Source organism: Oryzias melastigma, linkage group LG14, assembly GCF_002922805.2.
Source record: "Oryzias melastigma strain HK-1 linkage group LG14, ASM292280v2, whole genome shotgun sequence".
Classification (NCBI taxonomy): domain Eukaryota; kingdom Metazoa; phylum Chordata; class Actinopteri; order Beloniformes; family Adrianichthyidae; genus Oryzias; species Oryzias melastigma.
The window spans coordinates 15,106,947-15,130,398 of NC_050525.1; the positions used below are offsets into that span (position 1 = coordinate 15,106,947).

The 23,452-nt window shown below is 38.4% G+C and overlaps 1 protein-coding gene across 3 annotated transcripts in view; it reads right to left on the reverse strand.

The window, feature by feature from the left end:
- Nucleotides 1–23,452, reverse strand: part of cadm2a (cell adhesion molecule 2a) — a 295,844-nt gene that overhangs the window by 71,287 nt on the left and 201,105 nt on the right. For all 3 annotated transcript variants that reach the window (XM_024265919.2, XM_024265918.2, XM_024265920.2), the window contains exon 2: nucleotides 20,343–20,369. In XM_024265919.2, the coding sequence (XP_024121687.1) occupies nucleotides 20,343–20,369 (27 nt within the window). The remainder of the gene's footprint in view (nucleotides 1–20,342; nucleotides 20,370–23,452) is intronic.

Genomic DNA, 23,452 nt, shown 5'->3' on the forward strand with positions numbered 1-23,452 from the left:
TTTTCGTCTGTAAATGTTTCGCGATTTATATTGTCATGGCGACTATTGATCCCTAATATCACAAGTTTTCCACATCGTACAGCTCTAGCCAGCAGTACTCATCCCTCTACCCACATACCATCAAAAACCTAAAATGTCCCACAACTCCCTCTGACATCTCTATGGTTTTGCTTTTTACCGACTCATTTTTTTCCCCGATCCTCCATCATCAGTCGGTAACTACCAGCTTGTTACTGGCTGACTCTAGATAGTGATGTAGATAGACTGAGGCTGGATATTATTTAACTGATTCAAACTTACAAGGTTGTATTGACCCAATTGGATCAAATATTGGAGCTTTTTTTGAATTTCTGTTCAAAAACCAACTTTCCTATAACTAATGATTTCAACTAAACAAAGTGCATTCATTAAATTTTGAATTCTTACATTAAAGACTACCAGACATTCCTAAAAAAATAGAGAAAATTGAATTTATAAAAAATCAAGATTGAATCTTTAGGGCTATCTTGATGCTAATTGAATAATTGAAACCTAACATTATACTGTCTCATCCCCCTTTGACCCATTTAAAGGTTTTCTGTTGCTTCTCAAAACTCTTCCGTCCACAAAAAAGAACTTAACCTTCGTGTCTCTCCCCATTCATGGGTTAAAGCTAAAGGCAAGGCTGTGAAGACAAGTCAGGCAAGACGAGATCCATTTCAATCAAACTCACAACAACAGGATAATTATAACAGCAGCATTTCCAGTTCATTTGCCAGATCACCAGTTACAGATAATAGATACTTCCAACTTAGCACTGTCTTCCATGGCATTTTAATGTATGCCTGACACACGTTCAAGCTTTTTTTATTTTTTTAATCAGCCCTTCACTTCCTTCTGGAGTCAGTGGATGGAAAATAAAAGGGTATTTTAACTGCCTGCGTGGCTTATGGGTTGAAACAGGAAGTAAAGATCATTGATATTTTGTCAACAGTTTGTTAAAGATGGAATAATTGATTGATTAATTAATTTCAAAATAAAAATGGGTCAATAATTGAAGAAACGTTTGCTAAAATTGACTTTTCTCAGTTTAAAAACTCATTAAAATCAAAAAGTGTTTTGTTTTCTGGTGGCTCTATGACATTATGCTGCCTCAGAGGAAGGAATCTGTTCATGTTTGCGTATTGCTGTGTACAGCACTGACAGTTGTTAGGCTGAGTGTGTTGGAAATACTGAGCAGTCTGTTTGCATTGGGTGAGCTGCGGTTAGCTTTCTCGCATTATGTCCGCTGAGGAGGAGCAGCCACTGCTGGGGCCTGAAAAAACCCTTCCTGCTGGGCTGTTGATAACATTTGAAATTCTGAATTTTTTTTTTTTTTTTTTTTTTAAAGCTTTTCAAAAAGCTGCTTTGACGCTGGATCTTAATGCTGCTACTGCGACACCAGACTTTAAAAGCGACTGATACATAATGGAGCGTATTTCCATTCTAATGTTCATTGTTGTGTCTATTTTAGACAGTACCTCTTGACTAAAAAAAGTTGCAGAACAAAGTGGTTGGATAATAACTATGAAATTTTTCCATTTTTGCCCCCTAAACTTTTATTTTGAAAAACTAACACTTTGGAAGCCTTTACTGTAGTCTCTGCAGAGCCGCTGGAGTTCATCAGAAGTGAGACTCCGAGTTGTGCCTGTTGGTGTGGAGTAAGTCCACTCCCACTTCCTGTCATCCATGTGTTTACATTCTTTCCCCCCTAGCTTACAGCCTTCACAACCCTAATCTAACATTACTGATGCAACAAAAATGCTGAGTGTGGTCGTTTTTTCCACTTCTAATTCTCGATTTGAATAAAGACATTCTCACAAATCCCATTTTAATCTGAATTTTCGCAATGTAAATTAGGGGTCTCAAACTGCAGGCCCGTGGGCCATTTGCAGCCCCCAAGTCGATATTTTGCAGCCCCCGCTTTAATGTGAAAGTTAATGTCTACTAAGTGATATCTTCTTTTTCCACAGTATTTACACGCTTCTCTGATGATAGCTTTGTATTTGCTTTGTTAAAACTTCATATTTACTATTGTTGTTGGATCTGGTCATCAGAAAAGTCCTTAGCAACAGTTGCTAGCTCCTGTTATTTCACAGGACACACAGAAAATATTGCTTAGTTGTACATAAACATGAACAAATTTTCAATAAACTTGTTCAGTAGACAAAGACAATGGACCAAAGATATAGACAGTGGATGCAAGAAAAAACAAGTTTTTGGCACAATTGGAACCCATACGGCCCATCCTCAACTAGACTCTACCTTCAGAGGCCCCACGGTAAATTGAATTTGGGAACCCCGATGTAAATACTCCATTATCATAAAAAAATAAAAATAAATAATAAAAAATAAAATAAAATAAAAAAAGAAAAAAAAACCTCATTAAAAACATCAGAAACACAATTTTCATGGGAGTCAGTCTTTTAAGGAATTTTACAAAGTTTAAATAAATCTTGTTCAAAACATTTTCTGGGTTTCTGCTATTTCCGAGTCTGTAGGTAAAACAATTAAATAAAAGAACAGTACTGGTACTGTACTGTATCGAATGTACACAAAATCTACCCTCCATCCCCTCCAGATTGAATCCCGGCAGGTGGGGGGAAGGGCCCCGCAGGGTTTGCCCTGTGCTCATTAACCCCAATTTGATGATCTTGAGCATTGCTCTGTGACCATAAAGATGTTTGGGCAGCTCCCAGGTGTGAAGGTGATCAAACCTGTGACTGTGAACAGGATCAACCTGAAACAGAGAATTCAGCTTCGGGTGGGCCTCTTCCGTATAAGTTTATAAAAGATCAGAAGTTGGGATTTTGAAAGGGTGGAAAAAACAGAGAGAAAACAAGAGTCTACACATTAACATATGATGTCAAACCTAACCCCTCTCCTCAAATTCTACCCCCCTGCCTGGTTTCAGGGACTCTCGTCTCACTGATTACCTTATTTTCCGCACTGTCGGGTGATAAAGCCCATCGTCAATGAATGGTCTATGTTTAAACTTATATATAAGGCACATTAAGCAAAACAAAAGAGTCAGGGATACTTTATTAGCTGCATTAATTGTAACTCTAGAAAAAAAAAAAAGTTTGCTCTGATGGCAAATACATACAGATCGCAGCTGAGAGCCTCTTGGGATGGAGGTTTTGTTTTTGCAGTCCGGTTGTTTGCTATTCATTTGCTATTTATTGAGTTTCAGCCGTTTGGACAGGACGAGGTGGGTGAGGGTGGGGCAGATGACAATACAAGCTCATGGGATAAGACGAGTGTCGTACGTAAATTACATTACATGCGTTGTTACTCGTACATACAAACACTCCATAACATAGTCTTAAGCATATCTATACAAATTTACAGTATCTATAGGAGACTTCCTGTCACACACCACTCGGACCGGCACCTCTTCATCCACACAGGCGTGAATACGTGGGACTGCGCGTCTAACAAATAAACAAATAAGACATCCACCATGCATGAGCATTGTGAGCAATGAATGAGCAGGTAAACTGAATGACTGTGTATTTCCTGATGTGTATTTCAGACAGAGTCCCAGGAGCAACCAACTTCAAGCATACTAGACCTGGAAACGAAGCGGCAGGTCATGCCCCCATGGCCCCTTGACCAAGGGGCAAAGGGAACAGGTAGCATGCTGAGTGGGAGCTCAACCATGCAGGGACCCCCCCCTCTCCCCAGGTGCCCCAGGCCCGAATCCCTGTTACGGCCCCAATAGACACACCGGCCTCAATCTAGGGAGAAGACCAAAAAGTGGACCATAACATTATGAAACCGAACACCAAGATCATGAGGAACACAGTTTATTGATATAGACAAAGGAAACTGTGTCCTGTAAAGCAAAAAGAAGTTATTGTGCTGGTTAAAAAATAGAAATGCAAAACAAAGGGATTGGATCCTTGGCCAAACATAGAAAAGTCAGGGAGACTACTGACCCAGCCACATTGACCATCGAAATCAATAGCTCCATGCTAAGACTGCCTATAATGATCTAACTAACAAAAAAAAACAAACAAAACAAAAAAAACAAACGAAGCAAATAAAGACTGCAGGGGTCCGACTCCAAACTAAAATAGCAAAACCAAGCAGTGCAAGACTGCTGAGGACATAAAGAGGAAAAAGAACCAAACAAACCAGCAGAACTCAAAGACCTGCTGCGCCAATCTTGTTGGTAGCACATAAAAAACCTACAGTCCGACACCACTACATGTAAGCTTTCTTACAAAAGCTGTAGCTTAACTCCCAACCTTTTCGCAACATGTAAAATAGCAACACTAACTACCAATGTTGTTTGTAACATAAAAAATAAGAACAGTGCAACACACCTCATGTTAGCCATGTTAGCAAATTCCCAACAACAGCCAACCGGACATTTTGATCAACATCAGTCAGCACAATCAGAATTATTCCATATATAAGGCGCTCTGCATTATAAGGTACAATGTTGATTTTTTTAAAAGAATGAAGGCTTTTAAATCTGCCTTGTACCATATCCAGTACCTGGATATGGTAAGTTCAGTCAATTATACTGGGTAGACACCTGAGTCAGCAAATCAGGAGAAAGCAGAGCGGAGAAGGGTGGCAGATCTCGACGGTTGGGCATTCCTGGTCTAACGATGTTTTGAAAGGTGAGATGGGAAATTAGTTTTGTGTTAAGCGAATGAGTTAAGGTTTTGTTGAAGGTCAAAGGATTTATTTCCTTTGTTCCTTTCCTCTGTAAGGGTGCAAAAAAGTCCTGGGATCCCTCTGTCTAAGCCCTGCATCAGTGTCTAGCAATACGTGTCCCCTGGGACAAAAAGGACTGAAGGGACCACAATGATGGTTATATTAGAGCAGCGCACTGTTCAGTGCGCCTAATTGGCCAGTGGAGTAGGTCCTTCCATTTTCCCCTCTGGCCACCCAGACCTGATTTAAATGTATCTCCTGGGGAAAGAAGGCAGCTGTTCTCTCCTGATTTCCATGTCTAAATTAAGGTTCTTTGCTAACTTCAACTCAACTCTTTCTCCTACTTTCAGCTTCTTGCGCTGGGTTTTCTAGTTCAAATCTATTCCTTTCAGTTCCCTTTCTTGCTTCTTTTTTCCCTCCCTGTCACATTCCTTCCACTGGTTGATTCCTGAAGGGTGGCATTTCCACATTCTTGTCACTAATTTTCATATTCTCTGTATCTTCTAGTGCTTCCTTGTCTTTTCATCTTGACGGTTCTTCCTTTTTTTTTTTTTTTTGCTGAAAGGTCTCTGGCTAAGGGTGGGGTCAGATTTATTGGCCTTAACCTTTTACAGCAATCAAGGGTTGAGACTACTCAACAATGCTGACCAGGTAAAATTTGGTTTGGATAAACAAACAAACTATATATATTAAAAAAGTCCAGCATACATGCTCATTAATTTTATTTTTATTAAAAAATGTTAAAAGCAATGTTAAAAAAGGCAATTTTATTTAACATTGCTAGTTGTAAAAAATCTAATTTCATTCATATAAAGTTGCATGAGAAAATTCTAACTCATAGACGAAAATAAAAGGAGGTTCCTTAATAAAGAAAGATTCATGTGTGCATATACAATATAGGTGTGATGAAGAGGCAGAGGCGTGTGGATCCATGTGCAAACGAAGTTTTAATGATGAAACAAGGCAAGGCGTAGTCAAAAACAGGCTTTGGTCAAAACACAGGGGCGAGGCGGGGAATTGTGGAGGCAGGCAGGAGTCAGACTATGAAGAGACAGGCATAGAAGTAAACGCTCAGACTGTATGCAGAGCAAACAAGACTTCGCAATGAGCTAATGTGAAAGCCAGACTAAATACTGTGGAGGTGATGAGCAGATGGAAAACATTTGAGAGTGATCAGAGTCCTGAGTGAAGGCAGATGGCGGTGGTCAGAATTCAGGTGAGTGCTCCCAATGGTGGCTGTAGGAAGGAGGAGCAGGTTGAACCATGACAATATAGGACAATTGAATGAAATGAAAAGTAATATGCAGTGTTTTGTATCATCCAAGATGTGGTTTAGCCACTCATAGTTTGACTCAAGGGGCATTAGTTACTATTGAATTGGAAGAAAATATTTAATTGACACATTATTGATAAAATAAACTGTCATTTACACCATTCATTAATCTAGTTAATGCACTTGAACAGTGCATTAGCCCAGCTAGTCCAATACACAAGGAAAACATCATTGAGACCTTTACTTTATCGAAAAATGGAAAAAGGTTAAGGAGAAAAAAAAACATTTCCATTCCACTGTTTACAAGGTTAGTGCTAAGAAAACCAGATAAACCGCTTTGATTTGTCCTCATAAGTACTACACCGTAAATAAAAAAAATACTATAGCCTATTGTGATACAATGACTCTCACATAATCTAGGCTTTCTTTTGTTTAAGCCAATCATTATAGCCTAAGGCGCTTCATAATACTTATGGGTGCTTCACCTAAACCACCTGCAGTTTTCTCAAAACTGCCTTTTTTTTCACGGTAAAGCAATAGAGAGAAAGCAAGTACCTTTTGTGCAAAAGGCACTTGTCTCCCCCAGCACATCAGAACGATTGAACAAATAATTCTGATAAGAATATGAGAGTATCCTGAATGTTTACTGTCTGCACTTTCTCATGACCTTTCAAGAAGAGCACCCGAGTCTACAAGCAGTTCTTATTTAGGCATTCAGGACGCAGAGAAACAAGAGAGCAACGCAAGCAGACAGACACACAGACACTGGGAGCCGCTGACCTTTATACCCAAAGTGAAGCTCAAGTGAGCCGTGGAGCAATGAAGTATGGCTAAGAATACACGATTACAGAAGGGATAAAGGCAAACCACGGATTTAATTAGTGTCATTTACTTAGTTTAAGTCAGTTAGACACAACTATCGATCAGGATAACTTACGAAAATGTTGCTTGAGCATAAAAAAATGTTTTAATTATTTGAGTACAGTCTTACCAACACCAGTTCCTACTGAAGTATTTGACTGAAGAAAGATGTAGAATGGTTTTTGGCGGGTTTAGATCAAAAGCAGAGGGAGCTGTGTAGGCGGGTATGGTGAGAAAGTCAGCACAAGGACACAGATAGAAGCATTTTCATGTTGATGGAAACACACATCCAGCCCGGTTGTACATCTTTACACTTCAGCAAACATTTGGCCTGATTCTCTCTCGCAACAGCCCATGAAAGTAGAGGACACAGTTTTAGGCAGAGAGAGACGGGGCTCACATAGAGACGTAGCGGTGTTGAAATTGGCTTTGGTGTGCCCAAATGAAAGTCTACAAAATACAATTCTTTGCTCCTGTTCCTTTTGCTATCCAGAGGTGATTTTTCACAAAGTACATCTTCCATTGTTTGTTGAGTTTAGACCAAGAAGATGGGTTATTTGTTGATAATATCTCCTCGTGTCTTGTTCTTGGGCTGAAGGACAGATTGAATCATAAGTCTCTACTTTTCACCCCAGATAGCTCAACTGTGGATTAGTTTATAATAGTTTCATCGTAGCTTTTTTAATGTAGTTTTACACCCTTAAAACATAACAACCGACCCTTTAAGGCCTAGTTTGGTAGATTGGGCGTTTTCTAAGTTTTAAGTCAAACTGCCCTGTACTCAAAATAATGATTTGAGATTGACTATTGATGTGACCCCTTCATATCAACTTTATTTCCAGTTTTATAAAAATGTTCTTCAATTTTTTTTCTTTTAATGTGATGCTAAATTAGGTGGAGTCCATAGAAAAATGGTGCCATACGGTATGAAGGGTTAAACATACAATATACTAGTGCCAGTACCAGTGCTTCCCTAATTGGCACTCAGCATTAAGGGGTGGATTGGAGGTTAAACTATCAAATGGTTCCCAACTGCGGTTGTGTCTGCAGCTCACCGCTCCCCCATAGGATTGGTCAAATGTGGAGAACAAATTTCACACATCTAGGTGTGTAACAACTAATGGGACTTTAATTTTCTAAAGAAAACCTTAAACTTTGACACATTTAGTGATCACACAAGTTTGGCACCATCGTTCACTTGATATTGCCTGAGACCAGAACGAGGTGATAACACGACCATATCACACCAGATTTTAGGGCAGCGGTTTTCAAATCCCGGCCTTGAGGGCTGGCGTTGTTCTGTTTTTTTTTTTGTTTTTTTTTTAGAAATCCTGCGTTATCTGCTGCTGATTACCTGGATCGGGTGTGTTTGGCCAATTAGGAGCTTGAATGGCAAGTTGATTGGAAAACATGTGGGACACTGGGTCTTGATACCTGGATTTGGATGCCCCTGTTTTAGGGGGTCAAACATGTTAGGATCCCAAACACCCAGGCTAAACACCAATATCAGTCTGTAGGTCACTTGGTACTGGTAAAAAATACACAACTACACAACTTCTGTTTCATTTATTATCTATTTCTGCACTTTTTTTTTTCTGGCGAACAACAACATTCTCTTCTTTACATCCACATGTCTAGACGTCCAATTCAAGTACATGTACTCAATGGGGACCTTCGTAAATTATTTTAATAAAGGACTGAAATCCCCAAACTAGTAAAGGTTGAAAAGTTGAGTGAGGAAACAGAAGAACAGCTTTTGACTTCAAAATAAAAGAAATCTACATTAAACAGACAAAAACCAGGAGCTGTCCTTAAAATTATTGGGACAGTAGTTCCAACAGCAAGCCTACTCTGGATAATGTGTGGCTACTGATTCTCTAAAATGATACGCTGTTAATAAAGTTGATTCATGTTTGTTATTTTATTTAGAAAATCATAGTTTTTGTGACGGTTTTATCTTTTTATCTAATTGTATTAACCGCCACAACAAAACCGAAGTTGGTGTTTGGTTTTTAGCGTCCACTTTGGAGGTTAAGGGCAAAGTTAAGGGAAAACCTCGATTTTAATTTTAATGAACGATATATTTAAACTATTACACAAAGAAAGTTTAAACCAGTAGAGATTTTTTGCAGATGATGATTAGCTATTCCCTTTAAAGTTAAGGGAAAACAGAAACAAAAAAAAGGCAAGATGCCAACTTCAGCCTGGAAGTATAGGGGACCAAGGTGCTAAGGCACACTATGGATTGTGTTTATTCCTAAACTTTTATCTTTATAGCCTTTCCTTTAAAGGCATTTAAGTACAAATACCCAATAAATGACTTCACCTTATAACAAGTGTAAGTAAAATTCTGCTGTTTTTTTTGTGTGATTATTTTCTTTTGATCAAGCAAAAAGAATTAAATCAGCGATCTCGCTTTAAAAAATGTATGTGTAAAATCATTTTTGGTAGATTCTGTTTTCTTTGCAGACTCTTGTTTGTTAGAAACATGTCCTCAGAAATTCTCACATGCCACTTCAAGTGGTTCCATGTTAAAAAAAAAAAAAAAAAACATCGCACGAGGAAGTGCATGAACGAGATGGAGAGAACTACATGGAACATGACAGCTTTGGCAGCACCAGTTAGTGTCTATAAGGTTACACAGGTGGCTACGCAGCTGGGTACTCGAGCTTTTCAGACTGACTGATTTTTGTGAGCGTTTGGCAGCGCCACGGCCCCTGTAATTGGAGAGACGGTACAAGGTCGAGAGTCTGATCATCTCAAGATCTGGTGTGAATTTATCAACCAGACATGTATCCTGTCAAAGAGTCCTTGAGCAAGCAAACTCCTTAGAATTTCGCACATTCTGCTGGCTTAAGGTATCAAGGGAATACTGATAGTAGATCAAAAAAAAAAAAAAAAAAAATGAAAATAATTTTTTTATAGAATTTCAAGAAAGGTTTTTTTAAGCCAGATAACTGAAAAAGTCAACTTCACTGTCCCTCCCTCTGTGACTCCTCTTTTCCACCCCAACAAATTTTTACACAAACTCCCCCATTTTTCTCAAGAACATGTTGTGTGAACAGTGTTATTTTTGATATGACCTTTTCACCAGGAAATTACATTGCATGTTCCAGGGAGAAAAAGACTGTTAGAAGTATGGCGAATGTCGTCGCTGTTTAAATCGCAAAGGAAGAAGAAAAAAAAAGGGTTTAATCGTGTTCTACGTTTCTCTTTAAAATGTCACGCAAGACATGTAAATTGGAAAATATGAAGCAGTGTCAAGTTGATATGGATTTGTACTGAACATTAATCAAACATACGTGCGGTTTCATTAAAACTGATATGTTGTAAAGTGAGAATATTCACATACAGCCTCTCCATATTAGTACAATTACTAAGGAATTTTTCAGCATAGTTCTCTGAGATATTTCTCGGGAGCGGAATTTTAGGACATTTTAGTACCAAAAGGACATATTACTATCTAACCATATAAATATACACTTTAACAGCTGCAATAAACATTTAAAACATAAGAACCCCGCAAAAAATATGAAAACAGGCCAATTTTTAATATTTCAATCCATTCTTGCCTTCTTCAACATTTTTCATGTAACTAATAAAACTGCAATCCAGTATTAATAAAAGCTGATGGATGAGGGTTCAAATATGCTCCTTATCTCTAAAAGATAAGCTTAGAGGTATGATGCAACCATTTACTGTGATTTTGTTCTGCCTAATCTGATGAGCATGAGGCATCAAAACGATGAAAATATTCTAATTTTTATATGTATATATTATATACCATACATATGTATATATAATGTATATACGTAATATATATATATATATATATATATATATATATATATATATATATATATACTAGAGCTGCCCCGTATATTGGCAGTTTTTTATTTGCGATTTCAACTATTTGCTGATTTTTCTTTTTCCTTGTGACTGTCATGTGATTGTCATGTGACTGTTCTGTTCCTTCAAAAAAACTCTGAAAACACAAGACACTTGTATGGCATTTTTGTGTCAGAAGGAGGTGCTGCGGTACTGAGGTGTATCTCCGCATAGCGGAGTGCAGAGTCGGAGCGACTCTCAGCTACTCCCCCTTTTCTCTCCATGCCCCTCCATGGAGAAATGGCATCAGCTGACTCAAAAGCAGCAAAAAATAAATCCTGAGAAGATAATCGCAGAGAATAATTATCATCCGGAGCAGGAGTTTATTATGGATGATGGAGGAAGCGCGGACTCCTGGTTTTAAGGCATAGAGAAACACAGTGGCACTCCTAACTCGCATCAGAAACTAAGCTGTCGCTGCCGTACAGTGTATTTTATTCTGAATTAAAATAAAAACTCATTATGTATTTATCAAAACTCCATTATGTCATTATGTGAATTTTAAAAGGTGTATTTACAGTTTTAAGTTTTTTTTTCTTTTAAAGTAATGTGCTCAATATAGTCCTATTTGTCCTAAAAGTATGCTGAACATTTTGAATTTTCATCTAAATACCCCCCCCCCCCCTTGTTTTGTTTGTTTGTTATAAAACCGTCGAAATCTCTGGGCTAAATGTAAAATTTACAAGAAGATTTAAAGATTTGTATTTATTTATTTATTTTTATTCCTGTAACATTAAATTAGTAACTTGAGTGTTTCTCCTTTTTAATTTTAAACAAAAAAAAAATAAGTTAGACCAGGAAAAACAGTAATGGCTTCACTATACAACTACAGTATAGTGAAACAGTAGATCAAAAATTTTGTCACAATAAGGGCAATTTTTACCAGTGATAGTACATTTTGAACTATTACATAGAATACATGTGGTTAACTCTTACAAGACAGAAAATTGGATAATCTTCTCTATTTTACTCCAAAGTCCCTTTTCAGGGATATTTTGTGTGTGCATGCACTAAATCAGCTCCTTCCACACTGATCCCCATACCTACTGTATGCAAATGGGAGGCAGGCCCTGCAGGAGGTGGAGCTGCCTTTGTATTCCAGCATCCAACCACCTCAGGACAGACGTTTCTGATATGAAAATATGAAGAATAATCCTCCGACAGCGGAGTTTGCAGGTTATTGCAGAGCTGTTCTCATTTACATACAGTAATTAGACCAGGGCAGCTGCCGGTGCCTTCCACCTTAAGCTGGGTGTGCATCTCATCCATTGTGGTCAAATGAAGAGGACTTTATTTTTTCTAACTTGTCCTGTCCTGCAGCTGAGAAAACAGGTAAGAGCTGAAAACCTCCTGTGTTGGACACATTTTACGGTTACAATAGGAGTTTGGACACAGGAGGAGTATATTTGTATAAACCCTTATCGTATTTGAGGCAGGATGAAAGAGTTACAGCTTATTCTCAATTTTTAAAAGCCCTTTGTTATGTGTGCAAAGTATTACACTAAAGGAAACAAGCATCCTGTCATTTTTTTTTTTTTTTTTGTGGCTTCAAGCGTATCTTTTGTGAGACAAGTCTTCTCAAAACCAATACTATATGACAGGATTTATATAAAAAAAAAAAACACTTATTACAAATTGGTGACCAGACGTGTTTCTAGACACATAATTTGCCAAGTATTTCTGTCCGTGATTCAGGCACATCAATTTAAAGGGCAGAGATATAAACCTCCATTCGTTCTGAGTGTAAGCCGCCTAAGCTCAGGCTTTTTCAGCCCAGAATGGCTGGGGGGATCTCGCTATCCTCTCAGGGCCAAGGTCAGACATCTCAGGGTTTTATTACAGAGGTAAACCTGGCCTTCATAAATACTTCATACAGTCCTTTCTGGCAAAAAAGAAGAAGAAGAAAAAAGCTGAAAGCGAAAGGTGAGTTCGGCAGAGAAGTACATTTGACAGAAGAGGGAAGAAAAAAGGCGGAATGGAGAAGACGACTGAGGCGAAAACAGAAAAAAATGAAAAAGGAACAATGTCGGAGAAGTGTCTTTTGACCAGGAAGACAGGTTTGGAATTTTTTTTTAAAGTCAAGAAAAATGAAATAAAAATGCCTTTGAAATAATGCTTTGAGTAAAAATGGTGTGTCGAATAGCACCTGTACGTTTTTTGTGTGTGTGCTGTGTGTTCAACTCCCAACTCCATTATAAGGCTGCATTTAAAAAAAGACCTGACATTTCCTTATAATATAAATTCAACCAATCTCAAAAGTAACAACACACTTTCTGGGTAATTAACATTTTGCGAAGCGCATCTCCTAAAAGCTCAGGGTTATGCAAATCTGCTTTATTGTGTCTTTCCTTTTTCACACTTGTCGAAAACTGTTTTATTTACTCATCTTTTAATCACTTGAAGGAGCTGGTGTTTTGATGCTTTAACGTGCAGTGGGAGAAAAGGGATGATTGCAGGCAAAGGGTGATGTTCGCGGGGGGAAATCAGACTAATCGCTGCTGCCACCGCCGCAAACCTCCCCAAAAATTCCCACATCAACACCACAATGTCTGAAATCATCTTTAGTTTTCCCTGTAAAGATTTATCTTTAAATTCACTTTTGGAATTAGGATGATTTTAAAATGTCAAAATGTCTGTTTATTAAAGAGTTGCTGATACAGTTATTGAAAATATGCTAACATGGCTAACATTATACTGTGTCACTGCATTCTTTTTTACATGTTACAATCTTGCATAGTCACAATCACAATTGTTTAAGCTGTATAGGTCTGTCTTATTTGTGCAGTTGAAAAACAAAGTTGGGAGTTAGAAGTATTGTGAATAAGCTAACGCAGCTAACATGTTGCGAGGTCGGCCTACTAACAAGGTTAGGATTTAGCGTAGTGTAGCCACAATAAATTTTTTTTTATGGTAACAGTCTTTTTTCATTCAAACAAGATTGTGTGTTATTGTGAGTAGGCTAACAAGGATAACTAGTTGCTGTGTTGGACTGTGTTTATTTTTTCTGGTCACTGTCAAGATCACAAGTTAGCATAGTCACAGTAACATTTGCTTCAACTGTATCTGTCTGCTACTTAACAGACTGAAAAACAATGTTGGGCAGTAGAAGTATTGTGAATACGCTAACATATTAAGATGTTTGAACATGTTTCCATTTTTTTGTCCAATTTACTTGTTCCTATTAATGATGGAAGTTAGCATAGCCGCAGTGATGTTTGTTTTAGCAGGTTCAGACAGTTTTTTTCAAGTTAGAGGCATTATGCATAAGCTACGCAGCTAACAAGCTGCGATACGCTAATGCAGCTAACATGTTGCGGTGTAGCCCTTCTATAAAGGTTAGGAGTTAGCATAGTGTAGCCACAATAACATTGTGTTTATTTTTTCTTGTCACTGTCAAGATCAGAAGTTAGCGTAGTCACAGTAACATTTGTCTTAATAGGTTGTCAGTTTTTTTGGTATTTACACACAAGGTTGGGTGTTATTGTGAATACGCTAATGTGAATAACATGTAGCAGTGTCGGAATTTTATTTTTTTTACTTGTTAGTAACAAGGTCAGGAATTAGCTTAGTCACAATAGCGTTTGTTTTAGTGGTATCAGTGTGTTTTATACGAGCTGCAAAGATAGTTGGGTCCAAGGTTGCATACTCACAAATGACATATTGTGAGTACGCTAACATGGCTAACATGTAGCATTATCGGACTATTTACATGTTATTAACAAATTTGGGAATTAACACAGTAATTTGTTTTCAGCTGCATCAGTTTGTTGTTTTACGTGTTGCAAACAAGTTTGGGGGTTACAGGTAGTGTGAATACAGCTAACATGTAGCTTGATACGTTGGGTGATTTAGTAAGTTTTTGCTAACAACAATGTTAGCTTAGGATGCTGACCTGACTGAAAAAAACACCTTATTTTTACCCACTGTCTAAAATTGGATGCACACATTTTTACACGATTTAACTGTATTACAAATAATTAATTATTTACAGATTTACATTCTTTCAACACAGAATGTAGTCATTTAAAAATGAATAACAAAGGATATTCTCACCATAAAGTTCTGAAAACTAGCTAAACTATTTCCCACCGAAAGTGTTTTTGAGATTTCATGAAGTCAGGCATTTTTAATCGAGCAGGAAAAGCCCTTCTACTGCCCCTAGTGGAATGATGATGAAATACACGGCAGAAAACATGGACCACATTATATCAATATGGAACTTTTGATCATGCTAATGAGATATGGTCCTCAGAAGCCTCTGTATCAAATATGATTCAAATGCCCATATAAGGTTTGGAGAGATCTGGGAGATTGCTCTCCACCCTCCCTGGGGGGCTACACAGCAGGACGCAATGGGCAAAAAGAGCAAGTTTTTTTTATTATTTTCTTTTAAGTACAGCTTTTATCCTCTGGCTCTTGTCAAATTGACTCCACTGCTGTGTTTTCTCTCAGCCCAAGTCACTGCTCACAATGCCAGGACTGACACCAGATCTCCAGGCTCATGACGCTTCAATCTGTCTAAAAAAAACTATTTGAATCTTGTAACTTGTCTGACAAGACAAATAACAGTCTTTACTGTCCACTTGAGAGAGTATCTTGTCCCTCAGAACTGTTTGTCCCCATTGGCTGCAAAATTAAAACTTTTTTTTTCTTTTTTAACCAGACATTCAGGCTCATCTTACTTTTTATGGTTGAAATCTTGGGAGAAAACAGCAAGTATTGGGTTGGTTCACATGTAAATATATATTAGCTAAACTTTTTTGAGGATCAAAGCATTTATATGACATTAAGACTAATTTATTAAACTTAGCCTCATTTTCTTCAGTTGTGGAGCCCTCATTATAATAATGCTCGTTCGTCATCTTGGCTGAATCTCTGAATGCAGGTTCTGTTGAGCGTTTTTGCTCTGACACGCCACATAAGAATCAATGAAGGAGGATCAGCTTTGGCAGACTCACCTGTTGCCAAGAAACAAGTGACAGCGGTGGAGTCCTGCCTGCATGTATGCGACACATTCTTTGTGAATTTGTGCAAACGTCATACAAGCAAGTTTTTATTCGAAATAAAAAGAAAGGATTTCACATCTCGTATCCTTTACAAGAGATAAGCCCCAGTTAATCAGCTCCTACTAACAATTCCATTTAGGAGGGAGGTGCTGCATCTGGTCACATGACCCTTCGGTATCGGTGAAAAACCATTTGAGAACTGGACTGAGTGAGTGAGTGTGATGTCAACCATAGAAAATGACTTACTTTTGGGTCCAACCAATTGAAACAAATTTAGTCGCCATCTTGGAACCAGTAAGCAGTGATTGGTTCAAATCAGTTTGAGTCAATAATTCCATGGCAACCACTCTCGCCAATCAGGAGTGAGCTTGTTGGAAAGTCCACACGCCTTCCACTTAAAATCATGCTCGAGAGAGAATCTGTCAATCAAACATTTTGAACGTTCGACCACCTTCTTTTATTAAAGCATCTGATAGGCCAGGCTTTAACTTGCACTACGAAAAAAACAAATTTAAAAAATTTGGATTCACAAGATTATATTACAAAAAAAGTACTAGAGCAAGAACGGTTACTCTGACAAATGTTAAAACTAAGTTATAGCAATTTATTTTTTAATAGAAGTCTATGGTATTTTGGCTACTTGGAGCCAGCAGGTACTTCCTGTTTGGAATGCAAAGGGGGAGGGGTTACTCTCTCCAGTTTTCTTATACAGCCAAATTCACCATTGGTAAATCCATTTTCAAGGAGTGTTTTCATTAGTTAAAAAAAGCCTGATTTTTGTTGGAACAAACCCACTGAGGCTTTTCTGAAGGTTTATCTTTTACCTGTCAATCCGTTTTGAAACCAGAGTTTGAGTGTGTTAATTAAAAAAAAAAAACAAAATGGAACAATTTTTAATTAGAATAACTAGATGATGACATAATCACGTTACACTGTAAAAAGTGAAACATTGGATCAGTAAAGAAAAGCTATTTATTTTGTTACATTTAAAAATATTTGTTTTATCGGAATACAATTTTAGGTTGAGTAAACATCAACTGAAAATTTTAATTTGATGAAAACTAATAATGAAAGTAACAAATTACAACATTTTGGTTAATCAATGTTTCACTTTTTTTTTGTGTAACGGACACAGAATGTTTGATTGGTCTGTAAACTTCGCTTTGCTCCATTCAGTTTGTTTTTTTAACGATCTTCAATCTGGAAGTCAAAGGAGGAAAAGGCCTTTTTAACCCCCCAAAAAACACGTTTCGAACATATCTTAATAAAACTAGTTTCTATGCAACATGCAAATTACAATATTCAGTCTTTTGGAAAAGGTTTGGAACGTGGGGGAATTTACTAAATGTGGCAGAAATATTTAAAAGTTAAGCAATTAAAACACAGAAAGGATGAATCTACATGAAATCTTTTAGATCAGAGCATGTCATAGATTATCATTTTTGCTAAGTTTATCGTCTTTTTCCACATCTGTATTCTGTACGCAAAGGTATTGTCAAATTTTCCTCAAAAAAAAAAAAAAAAAAGAGAGAGAACCTTAATTAAAACGCAAGAAAAACAAAGCAAACGCTGAGACTGTGCTCTCCTGCTAACAGCGCAAAGAAGTCTCCATGGTGCCACAGTGGGACAGAGATGGATTTGAATACGGGAGAGACTCGGCACTGAAGGAGATGCTGCAGTCAGACATGCAGCTGGATGCAGATCAGGCAGGGAAATTAATTACACATTTAGGCACAGCGGGAAAATGAGAAATGGTTTTGTAGCGAAGTGAAGGGAAGACAAAAAAAAAGTCATGTTGACGTTGTAACGAGTATTGCAACTGATGAGATGGTGGAAGAAATCTGCATGGGAGAAAGCTATGTAAGAAGGCGACGGTCTTTGAGATGAGCGGCATGTCGCGGCTAAAGAGGCAAACTTTGAAAACAAAGATTTTGAGCATATAATGGGGTTTTTATAGCATCTGACTAAAAGAAAAACATTTTTAACCAGAAACATATGGAGAAATTGATCCTTAAATATTATTAAAGACATTTTTTTTAAAAACTCTTTTGAATTTTAGGGTGTTTAACTCTAAATTTTTATCTTAATTAAGGTCAGAATTATAAAATTCAAACTATTTGCATAAATAATTGGTCAAAAAGTCAAAAATCCCACTTCTCTTTGTTCACTACAGTGATATTTCTGTCTCTTTAGGAAAGGCTGGTCTGAGCAAAAGCTGAACTTTTCACAGATTTTTCCGCTTTTGTCTGCTACTTTCTATTCACCGAGCCCCAGACGGACTTTCGTGGAGTTGAAAGAGTCGAGGCTGAATCGAGTTTTCAAAGAAAAAAAAAAAAGCGTTTGTATGATGAGGAAGGCTTCGGAGGCGCTCACAAATCGCTCTACCAAGGCCAGAAGTGACACTTCATTCAGCAGAACCTTTGATATTATTTCATTAAAGAAGGTACAATATTAAGAATTTTTTTTTTACATTTACTGAGACTTGACTGTTATCTAATACAGTGAGTCAATGGAGGTTTGCTTTTAACTTGATTGTGTAATTATGCTCCAAATAAAATGTGTTTTCACCTTCAATTGTTTTAAAAGTCTTAAAGTAAAAGCAAATGTTACGATCTTCTGTGTGGTGAAAACAACTTTTTACTGGTTATTAAAAGTTAAATGTTCACAAAGAAGAAAATTGTCTCAATGATTAAAAAAAACTTAAAAAAGACAAATTTTAAAACTAGAACTCATCAAAATTTTTAAATAACTCAATTTAAAGCCTCAGAGGTTCAAGTTTTGAATGAGAATCAGTTTGAATTCAATGGAAATGTGTGATACAGAATTCATTTGGTTTCAGAGACTCAGGGGTCTTCTAATTTTTTTGCAATCAGATCCAAATTTGGAGAGCTAAAAATCTACGAGGGCCAACCACTAATGAAAAGGTTATTGCAATAGAATACTTTTCATTTTTCCAGAAATACGTGTAAATACAAGTTTTACCAAAATTTTTGCTATATGTTTCTTGTTTTGAAGACCACAAATAAAATGCCAGTCAATATTGTCAACATTAAGTCTGGCTTCATATGAAATGTAACATATTATTCTGTGAACTTCTAATTTAAGTAATTTCAACAAGGAAATAATAAAAAAATATCCTTATTCAAAGCTACAAACTACTGTAGTTTTGATCACAGACACAAATTAATTTGTTCTTCTCGTTTGATCCTTAAAATTCTGAAGGTCAAGTAGGCACAAGTTGTTGCCACAGGTTCACAGCGGCTTATAACGTCATTTAGTCAACACTATCGAGAAATTAAAGTTCTTAAAAAAGGACTTGGAGCTGCATATTGTTGATTTTATAACAAGAACTTGAAATTTTACTGTGGACCACATTTGCCCCAAAATGTGTGCGTAGATCCGGGCCATCAATAAATAAAAAAAAAAAATCTGTCAGTTATTCATCATCCTCACCATGAAGTACGTCACATGATTGACATGCAGCCAATAGAACATCCTCCGATACATACACAACTGCACATGCGTGTTTAACTACACTGAGTGCATCCTGCCTGTCATCTGAGAGCCTCTCAGTGGGGGTGCCTCCAGCCCGCAAGAACATTTATTGAGGCCCCAGGCGGCCTGCAGGTCTCCCCGGTTGGAGGCGAGGCTGAGGCGCCCCGTCAAACCCAGCCAAGCCGGGGGATCCAAGCCCAATCAGGCAGCAGCATCCAGAGGTACATGCTTCTCAAGACCTGCCCACAAACCAGGGGCCGCCATTCGCTCAGCCGTGCTTAAGGAAACTGCACTTCAGAAATGTCCTGCCCCCTCCTTAAACCATTTATACCAGGGGTCTCAAACTGGCGGCCCGCGGGCCATTTGCTGCCCCCAAGACAATATTTTGCGGCACTTTTAATATGAAAGTTTAATGTTGGTGGGGTGTTTTGTATGAATGGAACTTTTACAGTGGTTCGTGTGGAGCTGACGAACCAACCAATCACGGTGGGGTATACAGCTTTTGACATTGACTGGGCTTGAAACAGGGAAACCTTTACGGTAGAAAACCTGACACCCGCCTTCCCAGACCACATTCATGTCTTCCTTACTCTTCTCTTTTTTTTTTATTTTTTTATTTTTTTGAGAAAACGACTTTTCACACATAATAAATGCAGATAGTGCTGTATGGGGTTCCATTAGACAATGGACCAAAGATATAGACAGTGGACACAAAAACCTTTTTTATTGCACAAATGGAACCCCATACGGCCCCGAGTTGAGTTTGAAACCCCGGCTTTATAGCCTAGCATGAAATGCTATTGTCACTGGTGATAGTTTCAGACCCAGAAGTTGTTGAAGTTGTGGAATTTCGTATTCAAGACAAGCAAGAGTCGTATTCAAAACAGACATATTAAACGTTAACTAAATGTTGTGTTTTTGAAAAATTGTGCACAAAGTATTAATTTGTCCACAACTTTATCTTTTATGAATACAATTCTCAAGGACAGTTGTCTTTTAGTGCCAGAATCAGCGGATTCTTGGTGAGGAGTTAAAAGTCAGAGTGTGTTATTTAGGTGTCGCCGGCGACATCACCGAGCTTAAAGGGTTAAAGTGAGGTGGAGAGAGGAGCAGCAGAACCCAGGACTCACCTTGAACTCTGCCTTTTGAAGCCATCACTGCGTTCGCCAAGTGCAGAGGAAGGTTTGGATGGACAGCAAGCGAGGAAGGCAGCGGAAAACAGGGGAGAAAGAGAAGAGAAAAGAGAGAGCATGCTGTTAGAGGGCTGCAGGAAAGAACAGATCGTCTGTCGGGGCGCTGAAACGAATCGTTCAACTCTGAGAGGTTAGAAAAAGTCCCGCTTTCGCCTGACAGCAATCTGGATGTGGCGCTTAACCGATGGAAGCCCATAAACCCCGTGCAGAAAAACAAAGGCCTCGAGGACCAGCTCCGGAGTGCCACCTTTAAGACGCTTTCTCAACCCAACAGGAAGGTCAAATAAACAGACGGGACGTCTTACAGAGGGGTACGCATGGGCCTTTGTGTCTGCATGCACGTCCCATGGGGGACCACTCCTCTGCTTTGCCAGACTGATGGATCTACTGGAATGCCTCCAGTGAGCCGGAAAAACAGTCACAGAGAACAAAGAATATCTCCATGCGGGTTCCACAGAAATTACTGGGACCAATTGGGTTCATTCTCTGTCTCAAAGAGTAATTTTTATAAAGAAATTAAAATAAAAAACAGCAACAGGGATTGACGGTTCCCCTCAGGGTAAACGTGTGGATTCCTTTGGATTTTCATATAACCCTATCAAGAGTCAGTTTGCTACATGTTAGCAATAGACTGGCACAATAAATCTAACGTTTATTGTCATTGCGATATTAGCCTGTATGATAACAAAAGATAACGTGAACCGCAATACCTTAAATTTCTACGCACATGCTAAGTTTATCTCATGACAGATTAAAGTATTTATCAATTCAAATACAGCTCTTTACACTTAGGACTACCACTAAAACAAATGTTACTGTGACTACGCTAACTCTTACCCTTGATAGTAACACATAAAAAAACAGTTCAAAACCGCTACATGTTAGCTGTGTTAGCTTCTTCACAATTCAACCTTCTTAGTGAACACATAATAAACATTAAAAAAATCGCTACATGTTAGCATTTTCCCAATAACACCCAACCTTTTTAGTAACACGTAAAGGAAACACAGACCGCCACCGCTACACCTTAGCCGCTTCAGCATCTTCACAAAAACACCCAACCAAACATTTTGACAGAACCTCCCAAAAGTGGTTTGACTAATGGAGATGATTCTACATTGTTAGCTCACAACACGAGAGAGAGGCGCGCATGGAGAGAAAACAAATAAACAAACAAATAAAAAAAAAAAAATGATGTTTTCTATCCAGCGATTTGTGGTAAATTGTTTCTCCTCATTTCTATAAATATCTGGTCTTTGGCATCCCTGATGGCACACAACAGTGGGCAAGCGATTAGGGAGCAAGCAGAAGATACAATCAGAGATGGATCGAGTTTGATTCACTCTTAGAGGTTTTTTTGATGCGTCACTGGAGAAGGAGAGGAAGCAGCGGAGGAAGAGGACACCCTTTCTGCTTGCGCTGCCGTTCACACGAGACCAACTGTTTGGGTGGAAAACTCCCTCTGCCTGTCAGACTTTGCCCACTGCTGCCTCCCCCCAGTATCACTGTGGCTCTGATGATCTGAACAAGTTAAAACACAAAAACGATCGAGTGCTAGCTTTTCATAAAGATACTTGCAGCACCTGAGGTTATCGCTTTAAGGAGAAAGACAGAAGAAAAGGGAAAAAAAATGGAGGGGGGAGTCTTATACACTAGAGTCTGTGCACTTGTATGGCAGAGTATCACAGTTACTAGGCAACCGGCACAACAGTTGAGTAAGTCGAGCTGAAATTGCATAAAACACTTTTCATTCCACTCTCTCGTTCCCTCATCTCGCCATGCGCCGAGGCAGAGTATTCCCAATCGATTACACAATGCCCACACCTCACATGCTCCACATGCTCGCCGCCGATTGGCCAGAGCGCGCCGAGGATAAATAAGAAAACAGCTTCCAAATGAGATCTGAATTGGCTATTTAGGATTACTTTAGCCCACGGTGTCACATTTCAAACTGACACTCTCGGGACCCCTCTTTCCCCATTGTTTCGTGCACATGAAACATCTTAAAGAGTCCGTGAGAATCACGCCGCGTCTACACTTATTTATTCATTTTTTCGTGATTAGATCAGCTAATGTCTGCAAAGATTGTGTGCAGATGGATCGCGCTGGGCTCAACAGTGTTGAATCAGGCACAAAGAATACTACAGAGAATTATACAAAAGCAAGAAATAACAATCTGGGATACATTTGCAGATTGGCTGTTTTGTAAGAATCATTGACTGTATATGAAGACTGGACGAGTGACCCCTCTTCCCTGGCGTTTCAAATAGGAAGTGCCTAAGAACACTTCAACACATGGGTAGCCAAGGTGGGAATTGAACCCACAATATTTTGATCAAGGGGCGACTGCCCTACCACTGCACCACGGCGACCCCTATGAACCTACAACCAATGGGGGCCCAAAAATGGTTTGATCCATCTTAATGGGTCAATTTTATAACAGGAACGCTCAAAACACTGGACCAGACTGCTCAATGTGAACGAGGCTATGGTGTGCTATGAGCCTTTTTTCACACAGTTTCTGGCAGTATTGCGTCCTCCAAAATCAAGTAACTGGTATGACCTCATGATGTTGACCTACCTCAACACTGCATTGTGAAAGAAAACAAAATTTAAAATGCAAATTTGCCAATTTACTAATTTTCTTAGATGATTAGATTAATATGTCAAAACAATTTTCCATCTGTTTGACGTCATTACATTTTAAATATACATTTTGTAAAAGGACAACGAGGAGGTAGAAGAAAACATACAGGATTTGTCAAATCACTAGTCAAAAAGCTAATTACAAAACAGCCCATAAAGAGCACTGAAAAGCACTGAGCTGCTAGCCTGCTGTTCTCCATCAGTAGGGGAGCCGTCATAAATAAACTGTGTGATAGTTCATACAGACACCACCTACTGTGGCCCCCCCTCCACTCTTGCACACACTCACAAACAAGCGTACATAGCAGTGATCACAGTTTTCCCTGAAGGGATGAGTCTCTCGGGAGGATGTGTGTGTGTCAGTGCAGCATCCCTCCAGTTTTTTTTTTTTTTTTTTTTTT